Source organism: Mirounga leonina, unplaced genomic scaffold, assembly GCF_011800145.1.
Source record: "Mirounga leonina isolate KUSES-001 unplaced genomic scaffold, KU_Mleo_1.0 Mir_91, whole genome shotgun sequence".
NCBI lineage: Eukaryota > Metazoa > Chordata > Mammalia > Carnivora > Phocidae > Mirounga > Mirounga leonina.
Genome location: NW_023270839.1, coordinates 26,149,358 through 26,176,403, shown reverse-complemented (window position 1 = coordinate 26,176,403; position 27,046 = coordinate 26,149,358). Strand labels below are relative to the sequence as shown.

At 42.1% G+C, this 27,046-nt stretch overlaps 1 protein-coding gene across 2 annotated transcripts in view; it reads right to left on the bottom strand.

Annotated features, from left to right (window-relative positions):
• Positions 1-478: 478 nt before the first annotated feature.
• SLC27A2 (solute carrier family 27 member 2) overlaps positions 479-27,046 on the bottom strand; it is a 41,483-nt gene continuing 14,915 nt past the window's right edge. Inside the window, exons 3-10 of one of the 2 annotated variants that reach the window (XM_034993912.1) lie at positions 26,152-26,310; positions 23,740-23,864; positions 12,694-12,888; positions 9,267-9,357; positions 7,297-7,495; positions 5,071-5,168; positions 1,975-2,105; positions 479-941 (exon numbers count right to left, since the gene is read on the bottom strand). In XM_034993912.1, coding sequence (XP_034849803.1) covers positions 765-941; positions 1,975-2,105; positions 5,071-5,168; positions 7,297-7,495; positions 9,267-9,357; positions 12,694-12,888; positions 23,740-23,864; positions 26,152-26,310 — 1,175 coding nt within the window. In that variant the 3' untranslated portion in view covers positions 479-764. Of the gene's footprint in view, positions 942-1,974; positions 3,300-5,070; positions 5,169-7,296; positions 7,496-9,266; positions 9,358-12,693; positions 12,889-23,739; positions 23,865-26,151; positions 26,311-27,046 lie in introns of those variants that run through there. The other variant, XM_034993913.1, reaches the window with a different exon arrangement.

Below are 27,046 nucleotides of genomic sequence, written 5' to 3'. Positions count from 1 at the left end.
CATGACAGTAATCAGCCAACTGAAGCTAAGTAGTGGCTACCCTCATGTTTGCCACGCTCGTGACCTGTTTCTCTCGTCCCCATTACTAATGTGAATCCCGAAGACACTTGAGTGTACAATCCTTGGTGAAGTTAAAAAATATCTACTAACACCTTCTATGTATATAATTCTGATGCTGTTGGCTTAGGCTCCTTCAAAGACTCTAGGTGGCGTTCTCACCTGCTGGAGAAAGCAGTTTGTAGACAGGGGCCTGATGCTATTAGGAGGGGAGAGTTGGCCTCACACTGGAGCTGGATTTCCACTGGACTGTTCATTAGTGACCCAGCCCCCTCACCTTTCAAATTCTTGCCATTTTTTTTTTTTATACCTAGAATGCCATTATCGTTATGAGTTAGGACACGTGTGAAAAGTTACCAATGAGGCTGTTAGGCTCAGGGTTTGCATTTAGAGTAGTCAGGAAGGAGACAATGCCATCGCATCTGTTGGCATTCATCTAATTTATTATATATTTAAAAAAATAATGCACCCTCTAACAAGCTTGATCTGCAAATATGAACGGAAGGTGCAAATTGAAAAATACTTATCTCTAAATATTTTCACATGTAAAGGTTCAGGTGTAATTTTAAAAAGCCTCCCCTTATTGGAATGCATAAAAAAATTACATCTCGCAATCTTCAATCAAATTAAGGTTGGATTACATCAAGTGGCTGTACTAGGTTCATTCAGTTTCTTTCTGGAAATGTGAGTTAGCCTCTAAGAAATATTCAGAGTTTCAGAGCTTTATTATTTATGGCATTGTAAATGTCCTCAGTCATCGGCACATACATTTCTGCTTTGTCATCCAAGAAATATAAGGCATCTTTGATGACTGCAGGGTTAAAGCCCTCCTCCACGAGGGTCACTTTGCGGTGCTTAAAAGTTCCAGTAATCTCAATGGTGTCCTGAAAAACAGCAAACAGTCCACATTGTTGGAGTGTTGTGTAAATAGATGAGGATTCAGGGCAAGGGGCAGAGGTGGGGCCAGAGGGCTGGCAACCCACAGGCATCTCAGGCTCAGGTGGAAGCTGTGAGAGGCAGTTCCGCGTATCAATACCTCCTGTTTACAGAAGCTCCACGGGGCGGGGGAGGGGAGTGGCTTGTTTTCATTCCTCTGGGGCTTTAAAATCACCTGTGGGGCATGAGGGGCTGTGGAGGGTGAAAGGCAGAGCAGAGCTGCTTATTGAGCTCCAGGCGTTACTAGAATATCCTGATTTATGGTGGGGTGGGGCTAGGGATCATCTACACACAGATGATTTTTTTTCTTCAATTGATAGGTAATGGCTGATCTGAGGGTATTTCAATGTTCATGTCTCTCAACCATTCTCATGGTAAAGCAAATGTCAGTGCTTTATGAACATCAACAGAAATAACCCTGTAACTTCCGCAGTAGCAGGTAATCTAATATTTCTTTTCTCAAGTCTTCAGCTATAGAATCATAGAGATCATAGTCCAAAAGTGAAGTGTTAAGCTAACCAATGGGTTGATGCTTGTGAAAGAAAAAAAAAATCCCTTTGATGGTGATAGTTAAGCTTTTGATAGTTCCAAAACAGCTAATGATGCCCAATGAAATTTCACACCCTAGAAAGGTGTAGAACTTCAGTGGATTTTTCCACTCTTTAAAACTGGAAACAACAAACAGGAGGGTCGGAGCATTTCTATTTTAAGTGTCTGTCATGCCTCGTCAAACACAGACTTTGTAAGTTATCTGCTAATACTGCCACGGAGTGAACTGGTCTGTCATTTTAGGGGAAAAGGGATCAGGATTTGGCTTCTGCTAGTTCTATTTCCTGATATTTCTGCTTCCTTGTTGAGCTTCCAGGTCAAGGTTAGTGAAAATATGGCTAATAGGGTCGCCATGGTAAAAGGCAGTTTTTCCCTAAGAGACAGTGGTCTCCAAGAGAGAGGATAATTGAACTCGAGAGCAAGAGTTCTCACCTGTATTCTAAGAAACCGGGGCCTTGCATAAGTGGGCAGGTAATCGGCAACATGGTTAAAGAGTTTCTTTCCATCAAATTCATAGTTTTCCTTCATTTTGATCGCGGCCATGCCGATTCGACCCTCATGACCTAGAAATAAAGTGAGAAAATATTAGATGTGTTGTCCTGTTTATGATGCTTTCCTAGTTCAAAGAAGAGGGGACTGAGAACATTACAACATGGGTTTCTTTTGGATAGTTGGAATTTCTATTTCAGATATATGTTGAAGTTATTCTAAGGTGAATACAACAACAAGAGCTATACACTGATTAAATCTTCTTTCTAAAGATTTATTTATTCACTTTAGAGAGAGAGAGAGAGAGAGAGAGTGGGGAGGGGCAGAAGGAGAGGGAGAGAGAAACCTCAGCAGACTCCTCATTGAGCTCGGAGCCTGACGCGGGGCTCGGTCTCAAGACCGTGAGATCATAACCTCAGCTGGAACCAAGAGTCGGACGCCCAGTGGACTGCGCTGCCCAGGGGCCCCCATTAAATCTTTATCATATGCCAGACCCTGTACTAAGTGTGTTTTATGGACTACCCCATTTAACCCTCACCACAGCCTTCCGAAGAAGTGGAAATGTTATCTCCACTTTACAGATGAAAAAACCTGGGGCTTAAAGACATTAAGGGATTTGTTCAAGTTCACACAGCAAATAATAGGCAGAGTCAGACAGTGCTTGTAATGGTCATCCTTCTTAGTGGCCTACATGAAAACACCTGAATGGGAGCCAGGTCCCACTTGTGGCTCAGGGAATTTCGTTTTTTGGACTCCCGTGAAAAGTCCTTGCTCTGCTGTCATGAACCACTGGGCTCGGGGTGCAGTGTCAGGTCCGCTGTGCTTGGGCACAAACACCACCTTTGAGACTTACTTATTTAATCAAGATACTTAATAGCTCTGCCTCTCTGCATTCCAGAAAAGCTGTGGGTCAGAAGGGTGACGGGAGGCGCAAGGGTGAGCTGCTGTGGGCCCTCCCGTTGATAAGCTTTATTCCCAAAGAGGCCGTGTCTCCACAGAGACAGCAGATCCAGCAGCTCTTTCCTCCCTGTCAGGCAGCAACGTAAGTGGAGAGGAGTTTAGAACAATTACTATACTGTTTTCTTGTGAGGACAGTGGTAATTAGGTCTTAGTACGTCTTCTACCTGATCCAGCAGACCCAGCGGGAGTCTAGGTCCACTTCCCTGAACTACTTAGCTGTCATCAGAGAGGGGAAGGAGCCATCCTTCGTCACCTGGGCCCCAGCTTTCGAAACCTCTCCCATGGTGATTGTGTGTTTATCTGTGGCTCTAAAGAAGGTAGGAAACAAGAGGAAACATTAAAAGAAAGGAAATGCACCCCTATACAATTTGCCTCTTAGCTGAAGGAGGGAGGAAGGGCACCGGACCCTCTTTCTCTAGGGGTCCCGGGTAGCTCTGTCTTGAGAGCACCCATCTCCGGAATCTCGAATGTCTCAGATAAGCTTCTTTTAGAATCAAGGCAGAGGCTGATGCAACAGAAATCTTGAGCACTGACTGCCTCCCTGCCTCTCGCTCTGACAGAGGCAATGCCCAACTGAGACTCGAATAGTCCTATTGGGTCTCAGGTCTCTGCCCCGGCTCCCAGGGGTTGGTTTAGGGCCAGTTCAGCTCCAGTTTACAGCTGTTCTGGCCAGAGTCTCTCTAGAGCTGCACTGTCCAATGTGGTAGCCACTGGTTACATTTGGCTATTAAAATTAATTATAATACAATCCAATAAAAAATTCCTCAGTTGTACTAGCCACATTTGGAGTGCGTAGCAGCCATGTGGTAGTTATTGGCTACCATACTAGACAGTGCAGACATAGAACATTTTCATCATTGCAGGAAGTTCTATTGAGAACAAAAAGTTCTAGAGAGTAGCTGGGAAGTTCTGGTGTGACACCTAAAAAAATGTCCACTGGACCCAAACTTTGGAGTACCTTCCTGGTCCAAAGCTGAGATGTGGGAAGGTCTTGCCAAGCTCTCTGCTGCTGAGAATCACTCTGGTGGACTGGCTTATTCTAGCTAGCCCTGCCACATTTCTAGGCTGGAATGGGGCTGGCTGTGTGCCTGGCAGTCCAGCCAGCCACAGGCATGGCACTGAGAATCAGACTCTGAAAGCTGAGAGACCCTACTTCTCAGTTCATCTCTAATCTTTCAATGCTGCAAGAATTCTCATAGGACATCCAGCTCCTTTACATGCCCCAGTCGGTGGGGCATTCCCCACCTCAGGAGATAGGCTTTTCTGTCATCCGTCTCGGGTTCTAGGAGGCGTCTCAGGCTAAATTTTGCTCCCTGGTATTGCACACCTGTCATCTATAATTAAAATGATTTCTTCTCATGACAATACTCATGTGTACATCTGGTAAATAGGTGTTTAGTATTTATGTAGTTGAAATGAATGAGTTCTCTTGACAATCTCAACAGCAGGGCTGGTATTACCCCTAATTTTAGTGATTTGCCCGAAGTCCAATGGCCAGCAGGTACTGGAGCCCAGGACCCGAGGTCAGACCTCAGCACTCCCCACTCTGCTCGCAGAAGCAGATCTGCAGATGAAGGCGTGGTGACCCCACTCTGTGTGATGATTCTGAAACTCATGGGGTGGGCTGAGGTCCAGGACCTGTTTTAAAAGAAGTCTGGACAAAGTCAGCTCCTTTGCAGTTTTTTCTCCTAGCAACTCTACTTGTTTTTATTTGTGATTCCCAGTTCAGAGGCCAAGGGACCATTTCCCAGCTATCAAGCCTGGAACATCTTTTCCCGAGGTGTGCCAAATGCAGTGTGGGACCATGTATCTTGGAGAGATTGGCTTGCCCGAGAGCCCAAGAACAGCTGGGGAGCTGAACCCACAGAAGGAGGCCAGGTTCAGATGTACTGACCTGGCTGATTTACAATGGAATATAAAGCAGACATCAGCCCCTTACTCCCAGGTGGCTGAAAGAGTTGTTTGACTCTCCAGCTGGCAGGCAAAAGGGCTGACAAACTTTGCTCTGGGGTTAAAATTCTGTTCAGTTACTGTATGGGTTTAGGCATAAGGTTTAGACTTAGAATATTCTGTGCGTACCTGGCACAGACACTCCATAAACAGTTACTTCTTGGACAAAATTGACTAGTCCTACTGTATCAGCGACTTCAGTGGTGGCCACATTTTCCCCTTTCCAGCTGGAAGAAAAGGCAAGGTTAGCAGAGGTTACCGGTGGGCCCTGGCCAGGCCGCCATGACAGGGCAGGTGGTATCCCCAGACCTCTGGAGGGTGTCTGCACCCGTTTTCCCATCTCTTTCCCCAAATCCCCACAACTCAGTCATGGGAAGGCATCCTGCTCGGGAAACAAAAGACAAAGGCATAGGACTAAATAATAAAATGTGAAATTCCAATCTCACCACATGAAACACGATACAAAGAATGATGTTGTTCTAATGTCAAAATACAGGTTTGGCCTAAGAAAGGCCCAGGAAATAAAAAATAAGTCTCAATGACTTTTTGTTGTGTTTAGTTCTCTCACTTTTCTTACTAACTTCGGTTGCTATTTAATTCAATTTAATAGAATTTCGTCCTTGTATTTTAGGGTCTCATGGCAAAGGGAAAGCTTTGAGTAGAAGATATACTTTATGGGCACCTGGGTGGCTCAGTTGGTTAAGCGACTGCCTTCGGCTCAGGTCATGATCCTGGAGTCCCGGGATCGAGTCCCGCATCGGGCTCCTTGCTCCGCAGGGAGCCTGCTTCTCCCTCTGACCCTCCCCCCTCTCATGTGCTCTCTGTCTCTCTCATTCTCTCTGTCTCAGATAAATAAATAAAATCTTTAAAAAAAAAAAAAGATATACTTTATTTGCAGGGAGGTTATAATGTTAGTGCCCAATCAGGTGCTACTTGTCCACTTAATAAAGAGTTAAGTTTTGGGCGCCTGGGTGGCTCAGTCGGTTAAGCGACTGCCTTCGGCTCAGGTCATGATCCTGGAGTCCCAGGATTGAGTCCCGCATCGGGCTCCCTGCTCGGCAGGGAGTCTGCTTCTCCCTCTGACCCTCCTCCCTCTCATGCTCTCTGTCTCTCATTCTCTCTGTCTCAAATAAATAAATAAAATCTTTAAAAAAAAAAGAGTTAAGTTTTGTCTTACATTTAAAAATTCTTTAGATCAACATGAAGTTGGCATAAAATCACGGGATGGATCCTGAGTCCTGGAATACTAGAGATGGAAGGATCACTGGGACCCTCATTTCGTGGGGGAAGGAATGGGTTGAGAAAGGCTACCTGCCTTGTGAACACAGCTGGTCCGGAGTAGAGGTGAGCTTAGGAGCTTGGTTCTCCTCATTCACATTCTTGCTCTTCCTACTGCAGCCAGACACCTTCCATCCCTTCCTCATCCATTCATGCAAAAAGTAATCATGTGTGTTAAGCACTGTGCTCGGTGCTGGGAGTGAACCAGCAGACACAGGGCCTGGCCTCAGGGAGCTTACATAGGAAGGAAGCTGATTAAACCAAAATGTCATGAGGCTGGAGGACCATGCTGCAGTTAGGAATTAGTTTCATGGTCTTATTGTAATGACTTTCATTTATTTATTTATTTATTTATTTATTTATTTATTAAAGATTTTATTTATTTATTTGACAGAGACAGAGACAGCGAGAGCAGGAACACAAGCAGGGGGAGTGGGAGAGGGAGAAGCAGGCTTCCTGCTGAGCCGGGAGCCCGATGTGGGACTCGATCCCAGGACCCTGGGATCATGACCTGAGCCGAAGGCAGTTGCTTAACCAACTGAGCCACCCAGGTGCCCTGTAATGACTTTCAAACTTCATGGTGCTGACTCGGGTTTCTGTGGGAAGCCACCTGGTTAGGGCTGGAGCGTGGGAGGGAAGGAAACAGGCGGGGTTCAGAACCCTTCACCTCCTCTTCAGCTAGATCAGCTCCACATTAGCTTACATTTGATTTTATTTGAAGAAAGGCCCCATGATTGGAAACAGTGTGAAAATTCCTGGCTGTCCTACGAGTGTCTGGTAATAACTGAGGATAAATGAGAGAAATTGGATGGACTATTAGGCTCCAAAAATCGGGCACAGGTTTTCTGCCTTTTTCTCATCTGGTGTTGCTCAAGCAAGTTATCTGTCTGTGCACTGCAGAGTGACACTTCCTGTGTTTTGTTCCTTATTTTCTGGGAATACAGAAGGTCGACCTGACACGCCAAGAGATAGAAGGAAATAGAGCATCGTAGCCAAAGTAGGATGCAATTCCAATTTAGGAGTCAGCCAAATTGTGCATGTGTTTGTTTTTTGGCTCAGTAATTCAAAGAAACCAACCGGAAAGTATCTCCAACTCGGTCATGAAAGTAGATGAAATTTTCATGGTCAATCAGTAAGAGATCGCCACTGTTGAAATAGAGGTCTCCTTTCTTAAAGACGTCTCTCAGTTTTTTCTTCTCTGTCTGAGTAGTTCCTCCAGCATAACCACTAAAGGGCGTAAGTTGTGTGATTCTGCAAATGAGGAGTCCAACCTCACCTAAGACAGAAGAAAGTAAATTGTCATTTTATGTGCAAGCAGTAGGCAAATTTTATGATTAACATTCTCTTAAAACTGTTGCCATACACTCAAAAATGGACATCTTCACACATGGCCCTTAAACCTGCTACAAATACCATTTTTAATTTATTTTAATTTGTTTTATTTTATTTTTTTTCAAATACCATTTTTAACCTTACAGGGGCTGGTACTAAGCCTATCTTCAACAATGAAAAAATTAAAGACGGACTTTTTTTATAATTAAAATACCCTCAGAAAAATGTAGTGCAATGTTGTTCAAGTTGCATTTTCAGTTACCTTTATTAGAAATCATTTACAGAGCTGATCTCATTTTCTATGTACAGTGGCAACATTCAGATGCTTATCATTTCAATAATTTGCATATATTATTAGGAATCAGTTTTTGAACTTACAATGGAAGATATTTTCTCCTTTACCTCAACCTTTAATTTTCCACAACCTAATACAACTCACAAGTGAAATATCCCCATCATTCCATCTTAATTTTACAGCATTTCCAAGACATAAACTTATAAAATTCTCTTTCAATCTGTTTTGATTGACCAATGCACAGATTTTCCAAATTCTAGATCTTGAAGCTCCATATATATTTGTTCTGCAAGTGGATCTTAAAATTCTCTGAAAAGCGACCATGTTCAAAATAATTTTTATCTCATTTTACAGAAGATATGCATATCCCTCATATGCATAACCCTAAGTCCTGCCAATGGACATTGCCCCAGTTATTAAATTAACCCTGGGCTGAAATTAGCATATGTGTTTTTTTTTTTTCAGACTACTCCCAGATTTTCAAATTTGTAATAAAGTTGAAACTCATTGGTTTTCCTATGCCTTTCTGAACTCTTATAACTGGGTTTTGATCACATTTCATATTAAAGTGGCTAACCCATGGCTTAAAAAAATAAAATCTAAATAACACCAAACTAAGAAAATTCTTTTAAAAACCTATCCTTCCCTGCCATATATATTTAAGTGTGTGAAGCCTGGCTTTAACAGGGGGTTTTGGAACATGTAGGGTATGCCTAGAGTGAGAGTGACAGGTCATGAGAATTTTCCCTTAGCAACTTTGCTTTTTTCATTCCTTGATAGAAACATGAAAAAATGCCTAGCTTTGGAGCAAAATAACACAATGCTAAGAAGTGGTGAATGCTAAAGAACAAAAAAACAAAGACACCCCAAAAAACAACCAACCAAACCAAACAACTGTTGCCATACAATCCACTGGCAACACGCTGGCTGTAAGAAGTGTCACTTTCCATGCCCATGTACATGTGTATCCATACACATCAGATACACACATATAGACACTGTACACACGAAATAATTCTATGTGGCCACGCATTTGTAATTCTAAAAATGCTAGTATTTTACTGAATAATGATTTACACACAGCATTAGACAAATGCACAGTATGTTAAGCTTGAAGGTAAAGATCTAAAGCAAACTGTATTTTGCAACCGTACTTACATATTCCTTTCCACAAAATACCCCATAGTCAGGAAGTTGTTAAGCTAGGTTTCAAAGTATAATTATGTTACATGTAGTGGTAAATTAGTACCTTTTGGAATTTCTGTAACTATTTCTGAGGGTACTTAAATAAATCTCTTTTATTCCCCCACTCTAAAAAATTTTACCACGTATTCATTTTAACAATGATATGTTAGTTCTTAATAGTCACTTGATAAAGGTAAGAAAAAACCCAGGTTAACTGAACAAAACTCTCCCGTACCTTTGGGAACTCTGATGCAATATCCATTTCCATCTCGCACAGGCTCATCTTTCTCCACATCATATTTAATCAGATCGTAAGATATGACTTTCTAGCAAAATGAAAATATATCATTTTATTTTATTTATTTTTAAAGATTTTATTTATTTGAGGGAGGTTAGAAGGAGAGAGCGCGCGCGCACGAGCACAAGCATGGGGAGGGGCAGAGGCAGAGGGAGAAGCAGGTTCCCTGCTGAGGAGGAAGCTGGACACAGGGCTCATCCCAGGACTCCGGGATCATGACCTGAGCTGAAGGCAGACACTTAGCTGACTGAGCCACCCAGACACCCCAAAATATATTGTTTTAAATACAAATTTCTTCACCTTTTCCTTTTTATTGTGGTATAGCATACATTAAGTACAAAAAGTGCATATATCTTAAATGCCCAGCTTGATAAAATGACATACAGACACATCCATGTCACTACCACCCAGACCAAGAGATAAAACATTTCCAAATATTGTCAAAAGTCTCCTCTTGCCCCTTTCTGTCAAATCCACCGCTATTCTTTTTTTTTTTTTAATAAGACTTTCTTGTAAAGTCTTCTTGACTTTATTTTTTTTTTTAAAGATTTTATTTATTTATTTGTCAGAGAGAGAGACAGAACACAAGCAGGGGGAGAGGCAGGCAGAGGGAGAAGCAGGCTCCCCGCTGAGCAAGGAGCCCGATGTGGAACTCAATCCCAGGACCCTGGGATCATGCCCTGAGCCGAAGGCAGCCGCTTAACCGACTGAGCCAACCAGGCATCCCAAATCCACCGCTATTCTAACTTATCACCATCAATTAGTCTTACACTTCAAATAAATGAGATAAGGGGATGAAGTATGTGTCTTTGTGTTGCTGTTTTCCCGCTGTATAATGTCTGTTACTCGTCTAGCCATGCTAATGGCTTTTTTCCCAATAGTTCATTTTTTATTGCCATGGAATTTTCCTTGTATGAATATACCACAATTGATCTATCCTCCCGTTAACTGGCATTTGGACTGTTTTTAGTTTTAGACTTTGACAAATGATGCTGTTATGAACACTCTCATACATGTGTTTTGGTAGACATGTCACAAGTGGGTTTTAAAAACCCGTATGCCAGTGTTAGAAGTTTCATGTTTCCACACATTTTCCAATATATTTAAGGCTCAGTGGTGTAATTATTTCATGCCTGTGGCTATAAAATGATTAATTTTATATTTCACATACACATTTCAAAGGCATAAGAATTTCAATTTATGTAGTTCGGTAAGAGTAATAAGTATATTTTTTCTCTACTAATATACTCTTATTTTCTCTACTAAATAGGACGGTATTTGGAAGTAAATTATTAGCCAGGAAGACTGTGTCCATTTCAAGTTTATATTTAAGTCTCTATGATAAGTTAACCAATCAGATGCTTTAATCGTAGCAGATGACCATTACAATCAAGTAGCATTCATAGTCAGCCACTGTTAGATCTTGTTTATTTGCAAAGGTGTAAAAAATTTGGGGGTGCTAACGCTTCTTTCCACATCAGTTGCAGGGGCATCTTCTTCCTTTTTTTCAGTTAAAAAAATATCTTCTTGTTTAAAGCCGAAAAACGGACAATAAAACATGGTGATCAACCACTGAGAAGCCAAGAACTAGTAGTATATGGCACCCACTTTTAAGGTCCTCAGGTCTGGTTGAAAACAAATGTTTCCTTGCCTCTCGTCTTTTTCAGGGTCAATAGCAATGACATAGACATCTCGTACCATGTCCCAATCAACTCAGCTTCCTATCCTTTCTTGTTCTGAGCTGCATTCGACCCGGGTCCCCGAGGTTCTGGCTGCTGCAGGTTGAACTGAAGCTAGCTAGAGAAGACTGACCTTATCGGGTGCAGCTGCAGTGGGGAGTCAGAAATGGATTCGCAGCCCTGTAAGCAGTGCTGCCCGGTAGAATTTTCTGCGATGATGGAAATGTTCTACCTCTGTACTGCCCAACACGGTAGTCATGAAACACACGTGGCTACCGAGCATGTGAAATATGGCTAGCGTGAATGAAGAACTGAATTAAAAATGTCATTCATATCATTTAAGTTGAAATGGTCACATGTAGCTAGCGGCCGCCGCGCCGGATGGCACAGGTGTGGAGGACGGTGGCGGGACCTGCGTCACATAGGTGTGGCTGTCAGTGTCCCAGAGGTTCCTGGGGCTTGAGAAGGCCTTGAAATAAGGCTACAGTGTGAGGAATGGGATGATAATAAGCATTACAGCTAATAATTACTCACGGCTATTATATGCCAGGCATTGGGTTATATCCTCTAAGGATTTTTTTCCCCAAGTTATTAATTCTTTCAATAACCCTTCCCCCTTATTATAAATACAGAGTTTGGGCCAGGCACACGAGGCTCTACATTTTCTCTTTTTAGCTCCGTTTTACAAACAATGAAATGGTGGCCTAAGGAACACAAGTGACTTGCTCGAGGTCACCCAGCTGGTATGCAAGGTGCTGAGAGTTGATTTCTCAGGGCAGATCTCTTATGCGCACAAACTGCTGTCCTTTGTACTCTGCCCATCAGTCCCCAGGGACACATGCTGCGGGGGAGCTCTGGTGTGACTGTTCAGGGCCAGGCAGGAGGGGCTGCCAGATGCATAGTGCCTGCAGGGACTCCTCAAGCCAGTGGAGGCTCAGCCTTCGCTAAATATTCCTGGGATGGTTGAAAAACAGGGGGTCACCCAGAAGACTGACTGCTCAAACACAAAAAAGGCGGAGAGACTGTCTGGAGAGCCCGGGGCCATTAAATGCCTGTGAGGGAACAGAGACTGCTATGTGAGCTGGCTGAAAAATAAGAACTATCTTTCTGGTGGAGTGATCAGGCAAATTCAAATGTCTGTGAGATCCCAGAGCTGCCGCGCAGTCCAGTTCTCTTGAAGGTCTAAACGCAAACGGTGGTTCCTAACCCTGGCGGCACAGCTTTCGAAAAACACCGATGTGGGTGCCCTGTCTCAGAACCATGGGACCCGGAGCTCAGGGGGTGGCACCCTGCACCTGTAGACATACAGAGGGCCCCCAGTCACTGTGACGCACAGGACCATGAGCGAGAAACACCTCATTTCAGGGCGTGCAGTAAACTTACCGAACCAGCAGGCTTCTGGTGTTTTGACATCTGCACGTATAAACGGCATCAGGAAGACTGCGCGTAAGTTGCAGGTAGCAGAGGTTGTTATGAAGAGAAATTGAGATTTTAAAATTAAAGGGCCCTGTCACTTTGCGCTCATCATCACAGAGAATGAGCAGGTCCTCTGCCTTGGTGAACACGGATCGGCCATGGCTCTGATGAGGTATGAAATTCTAAGAACGTCATCATGACACAGCTTTTAAGAAGTCTCTGTATTCTGAAAGTCAGCTACGTACGCTTTCATCTTTCAGTGTACTTACTTTCTGTAGGTAGTTTACTCTCCCAATAGCACCGATTTTTCTTGTATAATTCACAAAGGCAATATTGCCTTCAGTGGCAGCGTAGAACTCATAAATGCAAATGTCCCCAAATCTCCTGGTGAATTCCCTCCACACATCTCCTCGCAAGCCATTTCCTATTGCTAGTCTCACTTTATGGACGCGATCATTTGGTTTCTGTGGTAGGAGGAGGAGAGACCAAATTAAAACCTCTCCGGAGACTGTACCTATATACTTGTAATTGCCTTTATGTTTCTACATATTTACGTTGGTTGTGGATTCACCTCGCAGTGCACACCTTCTCTGTTACTCACACACATCACGCCTCCTCCCCGCCAACCCACGTGGTGTGGGCCGACAGCTAGAACTCTGATTTAATAACCAAAAGACTTGGCTCTTCCCATTCTGATTTTTAAAAGGCAAGGTGAGATGATTTGATAGAACTAAGTGAGGCCAACATTTAATCCATATCCAATCTGGAAGCTAGAATAAGGTATTGATTGTTTTCTTGATGGGGCTGGTGAATCTCAACTGCCAGAAAGGAGGGGTCACATGGGAAAGATCTATCAAAGACTGACAATCTGAAGCAATAGTCTTCACTTGACAAGGAAGAAGAAAACTGGGAACATAGTGTAAGGAGAGAGAGAATGATTTTCTACAGTCATTAATGTTAGGGTCTCAGGGGACTGGAGAGAAGACTTTTTTTTTAAAAAAGATTTTATTCGTTTATTTGAGAGACAGAGAGCATGAGTGGGGGGAAGGGCAGAGGGAGAAGGAGAAGCAGACTCCCCACTGAGCAGGGAGCTGGATGAGGGGCTTCATGCGGGGCTCGATCCCAGGACTCTGGGATCATGACCCAAGCCGAAGGCAGACGCTTAACCGACTGAGCCAGCCAGGTGTCCCTGGAGAGAAGACTCATGATCATGTCCTCATTTCATAGACCCAGAGGTCACAAAGCCAGGTAAAGCTGAACCATGACAATGAAACTATCCCAATGGGATTGGGAAGAGGAAGAGAGAGAGGAAGCTGGCTCCCAGTTGCCTCAGGTGGCCTGGGAGGAATATACTTTGCTATAAATAAAAATCACAAAGGAAAAGTTGTCTTGAGTGTAAGAACTGAAAGGAGACCTTGTATCAGCAGGAGAGGTGGAGTTAGGACCAGGTGGCTTTCCATTCAACCACAATCAGTTGTGAGGCCCCTACAAATATGTCCAAATCTATAGTAATTTCGATGATATTTTATATTAATAAGGCAATTTATATCCTCCAGGAGATCACAGTTTGGTGGGAGAGAAAGGTAAATAAGTATAATTTTAACCTGCAGATTCTGTAATTCTATGACCTTTAACAGGAAATGGAATGGAATGGGTGAAAGTGCTTGGTAGCTAGGATTCTCACATTGGGGCACCTGGGTGGCTCAGTTGGTTAAGCGACTGCTTTCAGCTCAGGTCATGAGGATCGAGCCCTGCACTGGGCTCCCCACTGAGCAGGGGGAGTCTGCTTCTCCCCCTCCCCCTGCTCATGCTCTTTCTCACACTTACTCTTTTTCAAATAGGACTCTCACATCAAGTGTTAATTTCTTGGATTGGACAACATTTGGCTTACAAATGTTCTTCAGAGCATTTGCTCCATTATTTCCTCTTCTGTGAAGTCATTGTGACGTTATTTTGGAGCTAGAGTTCCTCTTGGAAAAGAGCTGTTGGCATAGAGAGACTGGTGGTTCTCTGGTAAGGGGAGGGCCTTTGATAGGACAGGTGAAAACCCAGCCAAAACAAAGCTTGAATTGAGTTCCGTGCAAGAGGAGGCAGCGGGTCAGGGGAGTAGTGTAGATGCATTTCATTTTTGAGTAGCTCCTTGGTCAAAACTCAGGGGGTGAAGCTTCTTCAGGAGTCCTAACCAATGAGGAGAACAGATACTGGTCACTCGTAAAAACTGGGTCCCTGGGGTGGCCTTTCTGAGGAGGAAATGTGTAGGGCCCAGGGGTCTCCTGCCAGTAGTTCTTAACCAGGGTGTTCAGCAGAGTTACCTGAGCAGCCTTTTAAATCTGCATGAACCTCGACATTCCGAGTGGGAACCTATTCTCTTAATCAGCAACCTAGGTCCACAGGTCACTGAATCTATAGATCTTCCTCGATTTCCGATGGCATTACATCCCAATATACCCAACATAAATTAAAAAATCATAAGTCAAAAACGCTTTTAATTCACCTAATCTACCGAACATTAGAGCTTAACCTAGCATACCTTAAGTGTGTTTAGAACATGTACATAAGCCTACAGCTGGGCAAAATCACCCAGCACAAAGCCTATTTTATAATACAGTATTGAATATATCATGTAATTGATGGAATACTGTACTGAAAGTGAGAAATAGAATGGTTGTCTGGGTCTCGGCTGTTCACCCTCATGATCGTGCGGCTGACTGGGAGCCGTGGGTCACTGCGCCTGCCCAGCATCATGAGAGAGGATCAGAGTATCTATTGCTAGACGGATAAAGATCAAAATTCAAAACTCAGTGTATGGCTTCTACTGAGTGCGTATCACTTTCACACCATGGTAAAGTAAAAAAAATCATAGGTGGAACCATCATAAGTTGGGGACTATCTGTATTCCTTTTTAGAATTACAAAGTACCTAGAAGTAGGGAGGCCATGTGTCTGGTTGGTCAGGGCCAGTCCTGGTTTATGCCCGTGGTCCTGATGTGCTTATTAATCACACTCCTTTCACTCTCAAGTGTCCCCGTTTAGACAGTGAATTGTAGGGTCACCCTTCCATAAGGCACTATTCTCAGTTAAGGATTGTCAGCTTTTCAGAGACCATCCTCGCCTCCCACACTGCTGTCCCTCACTGCCCCTCCAGGAATAAAACGTCATAAATATTTGAAGAATACGGACTTTTCGCTTAAAAATAACCTCCTGACCTGGGGCTTACCTGCTCCCAGGCCTGTGTGAGAAGCTCCAAAGTAGCATTCCAGTGTGTAAACCCAAGACTTTACTAAATCCGTATGCAACCCGTAATCACCCTCTTAGATCATTTCCTTTTCTAATGCGTGGCGAACATCTATCTCCCCCATGAGATTGTAAACTCCTTTGAGGCCAAATAGATCTCTCTATCATCTGCAGTGCCTGCACCTGGCTTTGCATACCGAGCAATAGCTTCAATAAAAGAAGGAGTAACCTCCACCAGGGAGCCCTCAAGTTCCCTGTTCGACAGTTAATTGCCCCGGACATCAGCCCAAGGGCAGGGCCTAGGGCACAGGAGGCGGCAGGTGCCTCGGGTGCCTGGGCCACAGGCCAGCCTCCCAGGTGCAGCTCTCACCTGGGGGTGGCAGTTAGCTGGGCTGAGAGTCACAATACCATGAGCTCGGTTTTCATCATGAACTGAGGGATCTTATTACACCAGCAGAAGGGATTAAGGCTGTAAGCTGGAAGTGTTTGTGCACACAAACTGGGAGATCCTGGAACCTTCTGCGATGTCTGGTTCTCACCCAAGTTTTGCTCACCACTGGCTGACAGTACCTGGTGTGACTTGAGTTTTCCTTGCCCGGAGGAGAAAGTGTGTTTCCTCATCACCAAATTCACTCCTCAAGGGAGCTGTATTTTAGGTCAAGAATCACCCGCTTGTTTTTCTTTAACAAAGATCAAACCTTTGATTCCATGTGAGAGAGGTGAGGTCACATGCAAACACACCCGGGGGACTTAAATCTGCACTAGGATTTGATGACTGAAAGGTGAGAGGTCAGGGTGTCCAGAGAGGAATGGAAAGCACCAGGTAAATAAGTAAACAGAAAACTTTTATCGAGGGCTTTCCTACTACGTGCCAGGCATTTGACCTTTATTATCTTACTCAAGTTTCTATAGAATCCTACCAAAATGTGATAGGTAATGAAAATATTTGCCTCAGGGGTGCCTGGATGGCTTCGTTGATTAAGCGTGGTGGGACTCTTGATCTCAGCTCAGGTCTTGATCTCAGGGTCATGAGTTCAAGCCCCACATTAGGCTCCATGCTGGCTGGGAAGCCTACTTAAAAAATATATATATTGGCCTCAATTACAATTGAGGAATCAGAGTCTCAAAAAGATTAAAATAATTTGCTGGAGATCACACAGGTAGCAACATAGTTCTCCAAGATTCAAATCCAAATCTATGTGAATGCAAAGAGAATTCTTTCCCCCTTAGTTAAAAAAAAAAAGAGTGGCACATGTTCTAACAGTCAAAGCACTGAAAGGCTTTTAAATGGCCGATGCCGTCACCCCACTTGCCTGCTCCATCCTCTGCCTCCACTCTACCACCTGGAGGCAGACACTGTGCACTCTTGTAGCTCCTTCCTCTTCTCTCTGGTTTCTAAATTACATGCTTAGACTGCTCTCTTTTGATTCATCAATTGTAGATGTTATTTGTTGATTTTCTATTGTGCTGGAGGAAGTTGAAGCTCTCTATCATTCTCTTCAGTTTTTCCAATATCCCAATTTTTGGTTAAGTCAATATTCGGTGCTCACATTATTTTGCTCATCATACACTACTGAGGAGCCAAGGAATATACTCTGATCAAATTCTTGAGGCAGTTTTTTCCCCCTGGAATTCACTGCCACCTGCCCATTGGCTTTGTTTTCTTAGTTTCTACTCACAGGTGTTTCTTCACCGTCCAACAGCCTCGAAATACAATGTTCTTCACGGTGAAACCCACCAGATGCTCTAATTTCCTTTGTCCCTTTGTGCTTCCTTTTAGGCCCCTGCTCCGGTCTGTACTGGTTGCTCTCCAGGCCTGGGGATTCCCTTTACCTCTCTCTCCTGGATCCTGGGTCCTCAGCTCTCTCTGCTCACTCTCCTGTTTGCATGGAACACTTTCTCTAGTAACTTCACAAAGGAGGGTGTATAGGAGGTAAGTTATTTTGAGACTTTGAATGTCTGAAAATATTCTTACTGTACACTTGAGTGATAATTTGATCGCATATAGAGTTCTAGAGAGGCAATACTTTTTACTAAGAATTTTGAAGGCACTGATCTTTTGTCCTCCAGCTTGCAGTGTTGCTGTTGCCAAGTCAAATATTATTCTTACAGACTCTTTCCTCTCTCTCTCTCTCTTTGTTTGGTAGTCTTATGTTTCATCCTGGTGTATTTAAAAATTTAAATTCCACCCATTTTATTGGGTACTCACTTGGCTCTTTCAATGTGTCCTTCAGCTCTGGGGAAGTTTTCTTTCCTTTTTAATTTTTTTTTAATTTTAAAAAGCTATTTCTCTTCAGCATTGTTTTTTTTTTTTTTCAGACAGGCTGACCATTATTGTTTTCATTTCACTTTTAAAAAATATTATTGTTGGGGCTCCTGGGTGGCTCAGTCTTTGAGCGTCTGCCTTCGGTTCAGGTCATGGTCCCAGGGTCCTGGGATCGAGCCCCACATCAGGCTCCCTGCTCAGTGGGAGGCCTGTTTCTCCCTCTCTCACTCCCCCTGTTTGTGTTCCCTCTCTCGCTGTCTCTCTCTGTTAAATAAATAAATAAAAAATCTTAAAAAAATTATTGTTTTTTTTGTTATTATTATTTTATTTTTTTTAAGTAGGTTCCACACCCAGCATGGAGCCTAAATATGGGGTTTGAACTCATGACCCTGAGATCAAGACCTGAGCTGAAGGATCAAGAGTTGGAGGCTTAACCGACTGAGGCACCCAGGTGCCCCTAAAAATATTATTTTTAAAGTTTTGTTTATTTTTTTAATTAAAGTGTAGTTGACATATAATGTTGTTAGTTTCAGGTGTACAACAGAGTGATTTAACAATCTATACATTACTTAGTGCTTACCGTGATTAATGTCAGCATACAATGTTATTTGTATATTATTGACTATATTCCTTATGTGGAACTTTTTACCCCATGACTTTTTATAACTGGAAGTTTGAATTTCTTAATCCCCTTCACCCATTTCACTCATCCCCTCATCCCCCTCCCTTCTGGCAACCACCAGTTCGGTCTCTGTATTTATGATTCTGTTTTTTTGCTTGTTTGTTCATTTTGCTTTTTAGATTCCACATATGAGTGAGATCATATGGTATTTGTCTTTCCCTGATGACTTACTTCACTCAGCATCATACCCTCTAGCTCCATCCATGTCATTGCAAATGGCAATATCTCATTCTTCGTTTTGGCTGAGTAATATTCCATTGTGTATATATACCACATCTTCTTCATCCATTTATGAAGTTTCCTTGTAATACTTCTTTGATAATATCCTCCTCTCCATTTTCTGTTCTATTTTCCCAATTTTCTATTAATTAGATGTTGGACCTCTTGGATTGATCTTTTAATTTTATCTTGTTTCCCTCACATCCATCACTTTATCTTTTCTCCAACTTTCTCTAAGATTTCTCAGGTTTATCTTCCAAACTTTCTATGAATTAAACACTTTAAATCATATTTTTATTTTTGGGAGATTTTGTTAGTTTTTTTTATAGCATACTATTCTTGTTTTATGGAGAGAATATCTTCTCTAACAGTTCTAAGGAAATTAATTATAAGTTTTTGGAAGTTTTCTCCCGCTTTTTGAACTGATGCTGTCTCTTCTATTCTTTTGATGATATTTCCTATCGGAGGCTTTCCTCAGCTGTCTGCTGATCCCTGATGTCTGTTCATATTCAGAAGTAAGGCAACTAAAAGATGTTTGAGTAGCTTTGTAAGCAGGGGAAGTGCTCTTGCCAAGTGGGCTCTGCACTGTCCCGTGACAGGGTAGTTCTACCTGAGAATTAGACTTCTAGATTCTCTTGCCTACAAGCATAAACTGGCTCTGGAGTTCTAGAAGCTGTGCAAGGGAAAGGCACTGGTGGTCTCTCTGGTTAATAAGCAGATATTTACTCAATCTCTATTTTCAGTGTTTCGCCCCTGCCCTCCTCCACTTGTGGGGTCCTTTAGTTCAAAGCTCTTCTAGGTCTTCTCCAGAGAATAAACCTCTGGTCTTCTACAAGGGTGGGAGAGGGGAGGAGATGTCTAGCTATTTTTTACAGAGGGAGGGGTAGAGGAGAAGCAGACTCACTGCTGAGCAGGGAGCCGGAGACGGGGCTCGATCCCAGGATCCTGAGATCATGACCTGAGCTAAAGGCAGATGCTTAATTGACTGAGCCACTCAGGCGCCCCACCAGCGTCCCTGATCTTAACAACTAATATGCTACACTTCTGCCTGGCTCCCTTAAGACAAAAGAAAGCCCCCAGTGACAGGAATGAAAGGAAGAGTCTCCATTTCTCTGCTCTACAAAGAGGTCTTTCACCCTCCAGTGTCCTCAAGGTTCATTCATGTTATAGCATAGTGCAGAATTCCCTTCCTTTTTAAGGCTGAATGTGTACATACCACATTTTGCTTATCCATTCATCCATTCTTGGACACTTGGGTTGCTTCCACATTTTAGCTATTATGAATAATGCTGTTATGAACATGAATATACAAATATCTCTTTGATAACCTGTTTTCAATTCTTTTGGGCATGGTACCCAGAAATGGAATTGATGGGTCACATAATAATTTTATTTTTCATGTTTTGAGGAACTGCCATACTGTGTCCACAGTGGCTGAACAAGTTACATCCCACCCACAGTGCATGCGGGTTCTAATTTCTTCACATCCTCACCAATGCTTGTTGTTTGCTGGTTTTTTTTTTTTTTTTTTTTTTAATAGTAGCCATCCTAATGAGTATGAAGTGGCATTTTACTATAGTTTTGATTTGCATTTCCCTAATGATTAGTGATGCTGAGCACTTTTTTTTTTTCATGTGCTTATTGGCCATTTGTATATCTTCTTTGGAGAAATGTCTATTCAAGTCCTTTATATTTGAATCAGGCTGTTTTTTTGTTAGTGAGTTTAGGAATTCTCTATACATTCTGAATATGAACCTCTTCTAAGACATATGATTTGCAAATATTTTCTCCCATTCTGTATGCTGCCTTTTTTACTCTCTTTTTTTTTTTAAAGATTTTTTTTAAATTTATTTAACAGAGATAGAGAGCGTAAGTAGGCAAAGTGGCAGACAGAGGGAGAGGGACAAGCAGGCTCCCCACCGAGCAGGGATTCCGATGCGGGGCTCGATCCCAGGACCCTGGGATCATGACCCGAGCCGAAGGCAGCCGCTTAACCGACTGAGCCACCCAGGCGCCCCTAGGTCTTTTTTCCATTTTGAGATAATTTTTGTATAAGCATGTTAGATAAGGGTCCAACTTCATTCTTTTGCATGTGGATATTCAGTTTTCCCAGGACCATTTGTTGAAAAGACTGTGTCCTTTCCCCACTGAATGGTCTTGGCGCCCTTGTCAAAAATCATTTGACAATATATACGAGGGCTTATTTCTGGGCTCTCTATTCTATTCCACCGGTCTATATGTCTGTCTTTATGTTAGTACCATATTATTTTGATTACTATAGCTTTGTAGTAAGTTTAAAAGTTAGGAAGTATAAATCCCCCAGTTTTGTTCTTCTTTTTCAAGATTGCTTTGGCTATTTGGGTCCCTTGAGACTCCATATGAATTTTAGGATACGTTTTTTTCTGTTTTCACAAAAAAGTGTCATTGGGATTTTGATAGGGATTGCATTAAATCTATAGGTCTCTTTGGGTAGTAGCAATATTTTAAAAACATTAAATCTTCCAATCCATGAACATGGGGTATGACTTCATTTATTTATGTCTTCTTTAATTTCTTTCATCCATGTTTTCTAGTTTTCATTATACGGGTCTTCCACCTCCTTGGTTAAGTTAATTCCTAAGTATTTTATTCTTTTTGATGTTATTGTTTTTGTAATTATCTTTTCAGGTTGTTCATTGTTAGTGTATAGAAATACAACTGATTATCATGTGTTGACTCTGTATCCTGCTACTTTGCTGAATTCATTTATTAGTACTAACAGGTTTTTTTTTTTTTGCCTTCAGGATTTTCTATATATAAGCTTATGTCACTTTTTTAAGCCCATATCATTTTTAAAAAGTCTTTAACTGAAGGTTTTTTTAGGTAAATTTGATCATTCATTACAACTCTCATAAGAATTTTGAAGACAAACCAGAACTCAGGGGTGTGGGGGAAGCAAGACCTAACAGAAACTCCCTATCTTCTAGATTTGAAATCATCCATGAATTATACAACAAATCATAATATATTTTGAAGATCTAAAACCCCAATCAAATTTTGGTTTTCAGCATCTGAGACAACATTATGAGGAAGGAGAAAGGTGGAAGTGTTTATATGTGTGAGAGTGTAGAAGCCTGAAAGAGCTACACAAACATGTTTATTTTCCTCAAGTCAACACACCCTCTCCCAGGAGACTTCTAACTGACAAAGGGGACTTTTAAGGCAGAGAAGAAAAGCCAAACAGAAGGGACCCATATGGATTTCTGGGTTTTAATAGAGAGCCATGCAATCTTGAGGGCCAGATGGGATACTAATGTGAAAAAAATTCAATAATGACTTCAACAGAAATTGCTGTGGGAAAGGTCCTAATCCAGCTCACAGCTAATTATGATTCTCAGGAAGCTGGTGAATCTGCTGCCCAGATCAGAATATTATGTGCTAAGCCTAAAATTCCAGGGAAACATATTACCTCTCTGAAGTTAATCATACGTCTTTCAGGGGCCAGAATTTAGAGGTTCATTCAACAAAGTTTGTTGACGCCTCGAATGAGCCACACAAGATCTCAGGGCTAGAGATCTGGCAGTGAATGAAGCCCCTGGTGCGTGGAACTTTCATGTAATTGGAGGAGATAGACAATAGTTGTATAAACCTGTCCTATGTCAGGAGGGGCAGTACTGTGAAAAGCAGTCACCCATGAGATGGATGGTAAGGGGGCGAGGTGATACATTTGTTGATTAGTAGGAGGGGCCTTTCTGATGAGCTGACATGTGGGCGGAGACTGAATGAAGTGAGGAGGGGAAGAGCTGGGGCAAGAGCATCCTATACTTCTTCCTATGTCACAGCAGATGTTATGTAAGTTGAGGATAACAGGTGCTTATAAATAGCAATTTATCAACTTAGTGATCCTCTGAGTTTGTTTTACGATGATTGAAAGGACTAAAGGAAGCAGAATCTGGTGAGTTTACTGCATTATCTAGTCTAGTGGTTCTCAACTGGGGTGATTTTGCCTGCCAAGGGACATCTGGCAATGTCTGAAGACATTTTGATGATCGTAACCTGGGGAGGGGGGAGGGTGAGGGTACTACTGGTGTGTCCTGCATAAAGGCCAAAGATGATACTAAATATCCTACAGTGCACGGAATAACTCCATACAGCAAAGAATGAATGTGCCCAAAATGTCAGCAGTGCCGCTGTTGAGAAACCTTGATTTGGTCCCCAGGCAGGATGCCAGGCCTCTGATAAGACTTGAGGGCAGGAGAAGTTCTTTCAAAGAACCTCATCAAGACATCTGGATATCTGCAAACAGGGTAGATCCAAGGCCTCTGGAGTAACCTCGGGGCATCTGCTCCAAGCTTGTTGACAGACTTAGTCAGATGGTTTCAAAGCCACCCAGGTATTTATTCAAGCAACATTAAATAAATGTTTCCTGTATGCCTATGGTATAAGAGAAAGTAAGGATACAAGATGTGGTCCCTGCCATCAAAGACTTTATAGCCTAGGGAGGATGGAAGGTATGAAGACAAATACCTGCAATGTGACAAGGCCACAATGGGTAGAAATCAGATGATGTAAGGGAAAGAAATCAGATAATGTTGGCGTGACCCAAACAGGTTTAACGTATGAAGTATCATTTGAACTGGGCTTTGACAGTGAGTAGGCTTTAGACAGAGAGGGAAGGAGAAGATCTGCTAGGTAGAGGGTGAGATGTGAAAACAGGTAAAAAGATTGGGAATAATAATATTAATAGCAACTGACACCTAGTAGATACCCTCTTGTATGATAGGTGTGGTGCCAAGCACTTTATCATGACACACAATTGTAGTCTAACCTGAAAACTGATAGACATGTTAGTACCAGCTGAAGCCTAGCATCACCCAAAGTAACGTGAATTCCAATCTTACCCATCTCAAAAAGAATGAAACACAGGGAGTGTTACCTGGGGTGAGTTGCATAAATACCGAAGAAGTTCACCAATATACTGAATGACAGTGACATTATATTTTCTGCAGTCATCCCAAAACTGGCTGGCTGAAAATTTGTTCCGCAAAACAAGAGTAGCACCTACAGAGAAGTGTATATAAAGTGTTAAGGAAGAAAGGCTATTAAAAAACTCCTTGGTTATATTTGTCATTTTTGAAAGGTAGAAATTTAAATATGAATTATATTCACAAACAAGTCTGAATATTGTTTATTGTTTGAATATCTTCAAAACAAAAATCAATAAGACATGGTTTTATCCTACAGAGGCTTTCAATCTAGTGGGGGAGAGACACATGCTGATATCTTTCTAATAAAATTCAGTGTGCAATAAATAGGAAGTTCAAATGAATCCCTAAGGGAATGTGAATGAAGATGTGTGCGTGTGTGTGTATTAATTCTACTTGGGGTAAGGGCTGAGAAAGGCATATTTTGGAAGAGGTAGGATGTGAATTATGTCTTGAGCAATGATTATGAAGAAAGATGAGAGAATTCCAGGCAGAGGAAACCATGTGAAACATAAAGACAGGGCAGTTCAGAAGGTGTGGGAAGATAGCCAAGACTCAGTTGGCCTGTGACTGGAGTGGTGAAGAGTGGGTAAGTCATGGGAGTGGAACCTGGAGAAGCAGCTAAGGGTGCCATCATGGAGAACTTGGAAGTGCCAGGTGGAAGAGTGAGACTTAACTCTCCAGGCAATGGAGAACCAGGGTCTTGAGCAAGCGGGAAAATTGTTCGTTGATGAGTGAGGTAGACATAATGGTTCCCAAAGATGTCCCTGTTCTAATCCATAGGACCTGTGAATATGGTCCCTTACCATGGCAAAAAGACCTGTGTAGATGTAATTAAGTTCAGGATTTTGAGATGGGAAGATCATCCTGGATTATCTGGGTGGGCCCAATGAAATCATAAATGTCCTTATAACAGGAAGGCAAGCAGATCAAGGGCAGAAGGACATGGGATGACGGAAACAAAAGGTTGGAATGATGTGTTTTGAAGATGGAAGAAATGGCCACAAGCCACAAGGCAGGCAGCCTCTAGAGGCTGGAAAAAGCAAGGAAATGGACTCTTTCCTAGAGTTTCCAGAAGGGATGCAGCCCTGCTGACACCTTGATTTTAAGATTTCTGACCTTCAAAACAGAATAAAAATCTGTTACAATAGTGATAGGAAATGAATATAATGGGTAAAAATAATATATATCAGACCCAACCTAATTCTAGGCATGAAATGTAGTAAAGTGAAATAAAAAAACTCACAAGTATTTTTTCATGCCATTAGTTTAGCTTTACTCCTAATTATACAAAAGTCCGATGTTTTAGAAGAGGAGACACTTTTCTAAACACTATTTTTTTCCTTCTTTAGAATGTATCTGTGGTGCTTAAGCAAATGTGTGAGCAATGAAGTTTTCTCTTTGGGAGCCTCAGAGTCCCTCTGGCCTTGAAGAGCCCCGCTATATGATCAGGCCCTGTCAGTCATTCCCGGCCAATGTGGAGGTGGGTACTGATGCTGGGGTAAGTATTTTATAGCTGATCAATAGGTTGATGAGGGAAAGACACAGAGGCTTGGGCCATCACACATGCATATATATATATATATGTATGTGTATATATGTTATCATGTATATATAAAAATATATGTTATTATATATGTGTATATACATATGTGTATATGTTAATATATTAATATATTATATTTGATATATATTGTATATTAAAATGAAATGTCACATGGAAGAAAAAATTAAGGTTTTTGTTTGTTTTTTGTTTTTTTTAGCTTAGAGAGTTAGAGATGGCTTTCTGGGAGAGAAGAATATTAGACTGAGCCTTGATGTATACAAGGGGCATAAAGCCTACTGAAAGGAGAAAAGATGGCAACTCTAACTTGAATGGTAAAATTCTGGAAGGAAAGAGAAGGGATGGAAAGCCAGGTACTCTGACCAGAGCTGGGGAGCTGTGGGAGCAGGGAAGAACAAAGTAGGATGGAGACAACTAAGGGGGAAGTTTAAATCAGTTGCTGATGGAGATCCACATGCGGATTTCTGAGGATGGAAATGACAGAGGGGAATTAATTATGGGATCTAATTAGAATCAAGTGTCTTAACCTGGATGAACATCCAAAATATTTTAAAGCCGTTTCCTCCTTGACATCCTGAACAACTGTAGCATTATATTATCAGATAAGCAGGCATGAGAAAATATAAATTATTCTAGATACTTGCTGGTGATGTGTGAGCCAAAAAACCTTGTTACTAACATAGAATTAAATGCTGTTCCTGGCCGATAGGAAAGTAGCCAACTTTTGTATTACTTTCCCCGTGGAGCACATGTGACTGTGTACTGGACTCCAGTGCCTTGTTGAGAGGAAAAAGCTTACCAGTCAGGATACATCCGTGTACGCCAATCATCAGCGCAGCACTGTGGTACAAGGGTAGGGTGGTATAGATGACATCGTCTTCCTTAACCCCAACTGCATTGATAAAGCCAGTTGCATACCACAGGCGTTGGTGATTGATCATCGCAGCTTTCGGGAGACCTTTGCAAAGATACAAGAGAAAGCATGAGTGAGCCAAGATTGGCCATTTGCAGACACATGGTCTGGGAGAGAGATCTGGCTTAGGAAGATCCATCACCCAGTGGTTCGAGAATTGCATAGGGGAGGACCATATTCAGTTACACCAAGAGTCAGCAAATTTTTTCTGTAAAAGACCCGAGAGTCAATGTTTTAGGCTTTGCAGGGTCATACAGTTTCTGTTACAAATAGTCAACTCTGCTATTGTAGCTGATAGCAGCCAGCCATATAAAGGAATGAATGTGGCTATGTTCTGATAAAGCTTTATTTACCAAAACAGGTCAGGGGGGCTATATTTGGCCCATGGACCTAGCTTGCTGACCCCTGAATTAGATGGTTACTACAGTAGTAATTTGAAGAGAAAGGCATGAATGTCTATCGAATTTTTGCTCTGTGCCTACCACCTTGCAAGGTATTTTCAAAATTTCATTTAATTCTCATAATAAACAGGATCAGTAGAATTATATTTTTTAATCCACAGATGAGAAGGCTGAGATTCAGAGAGATTAAATAGATTTTTCCATTCCTATCACTTTCTTTCATAACCACTTTTATGAATTTCTTAACTCTAGAGTTTCTTCATATAAATACAAACAAATATAGAGTTGCTTATTTGTTCTTGCCCTTTCCTCCATTAAAAAAAAAAGGGGGACCTTTCTACACTTTTCCCTCTCTGCTTAACAGTGTATAGTGGAGAACT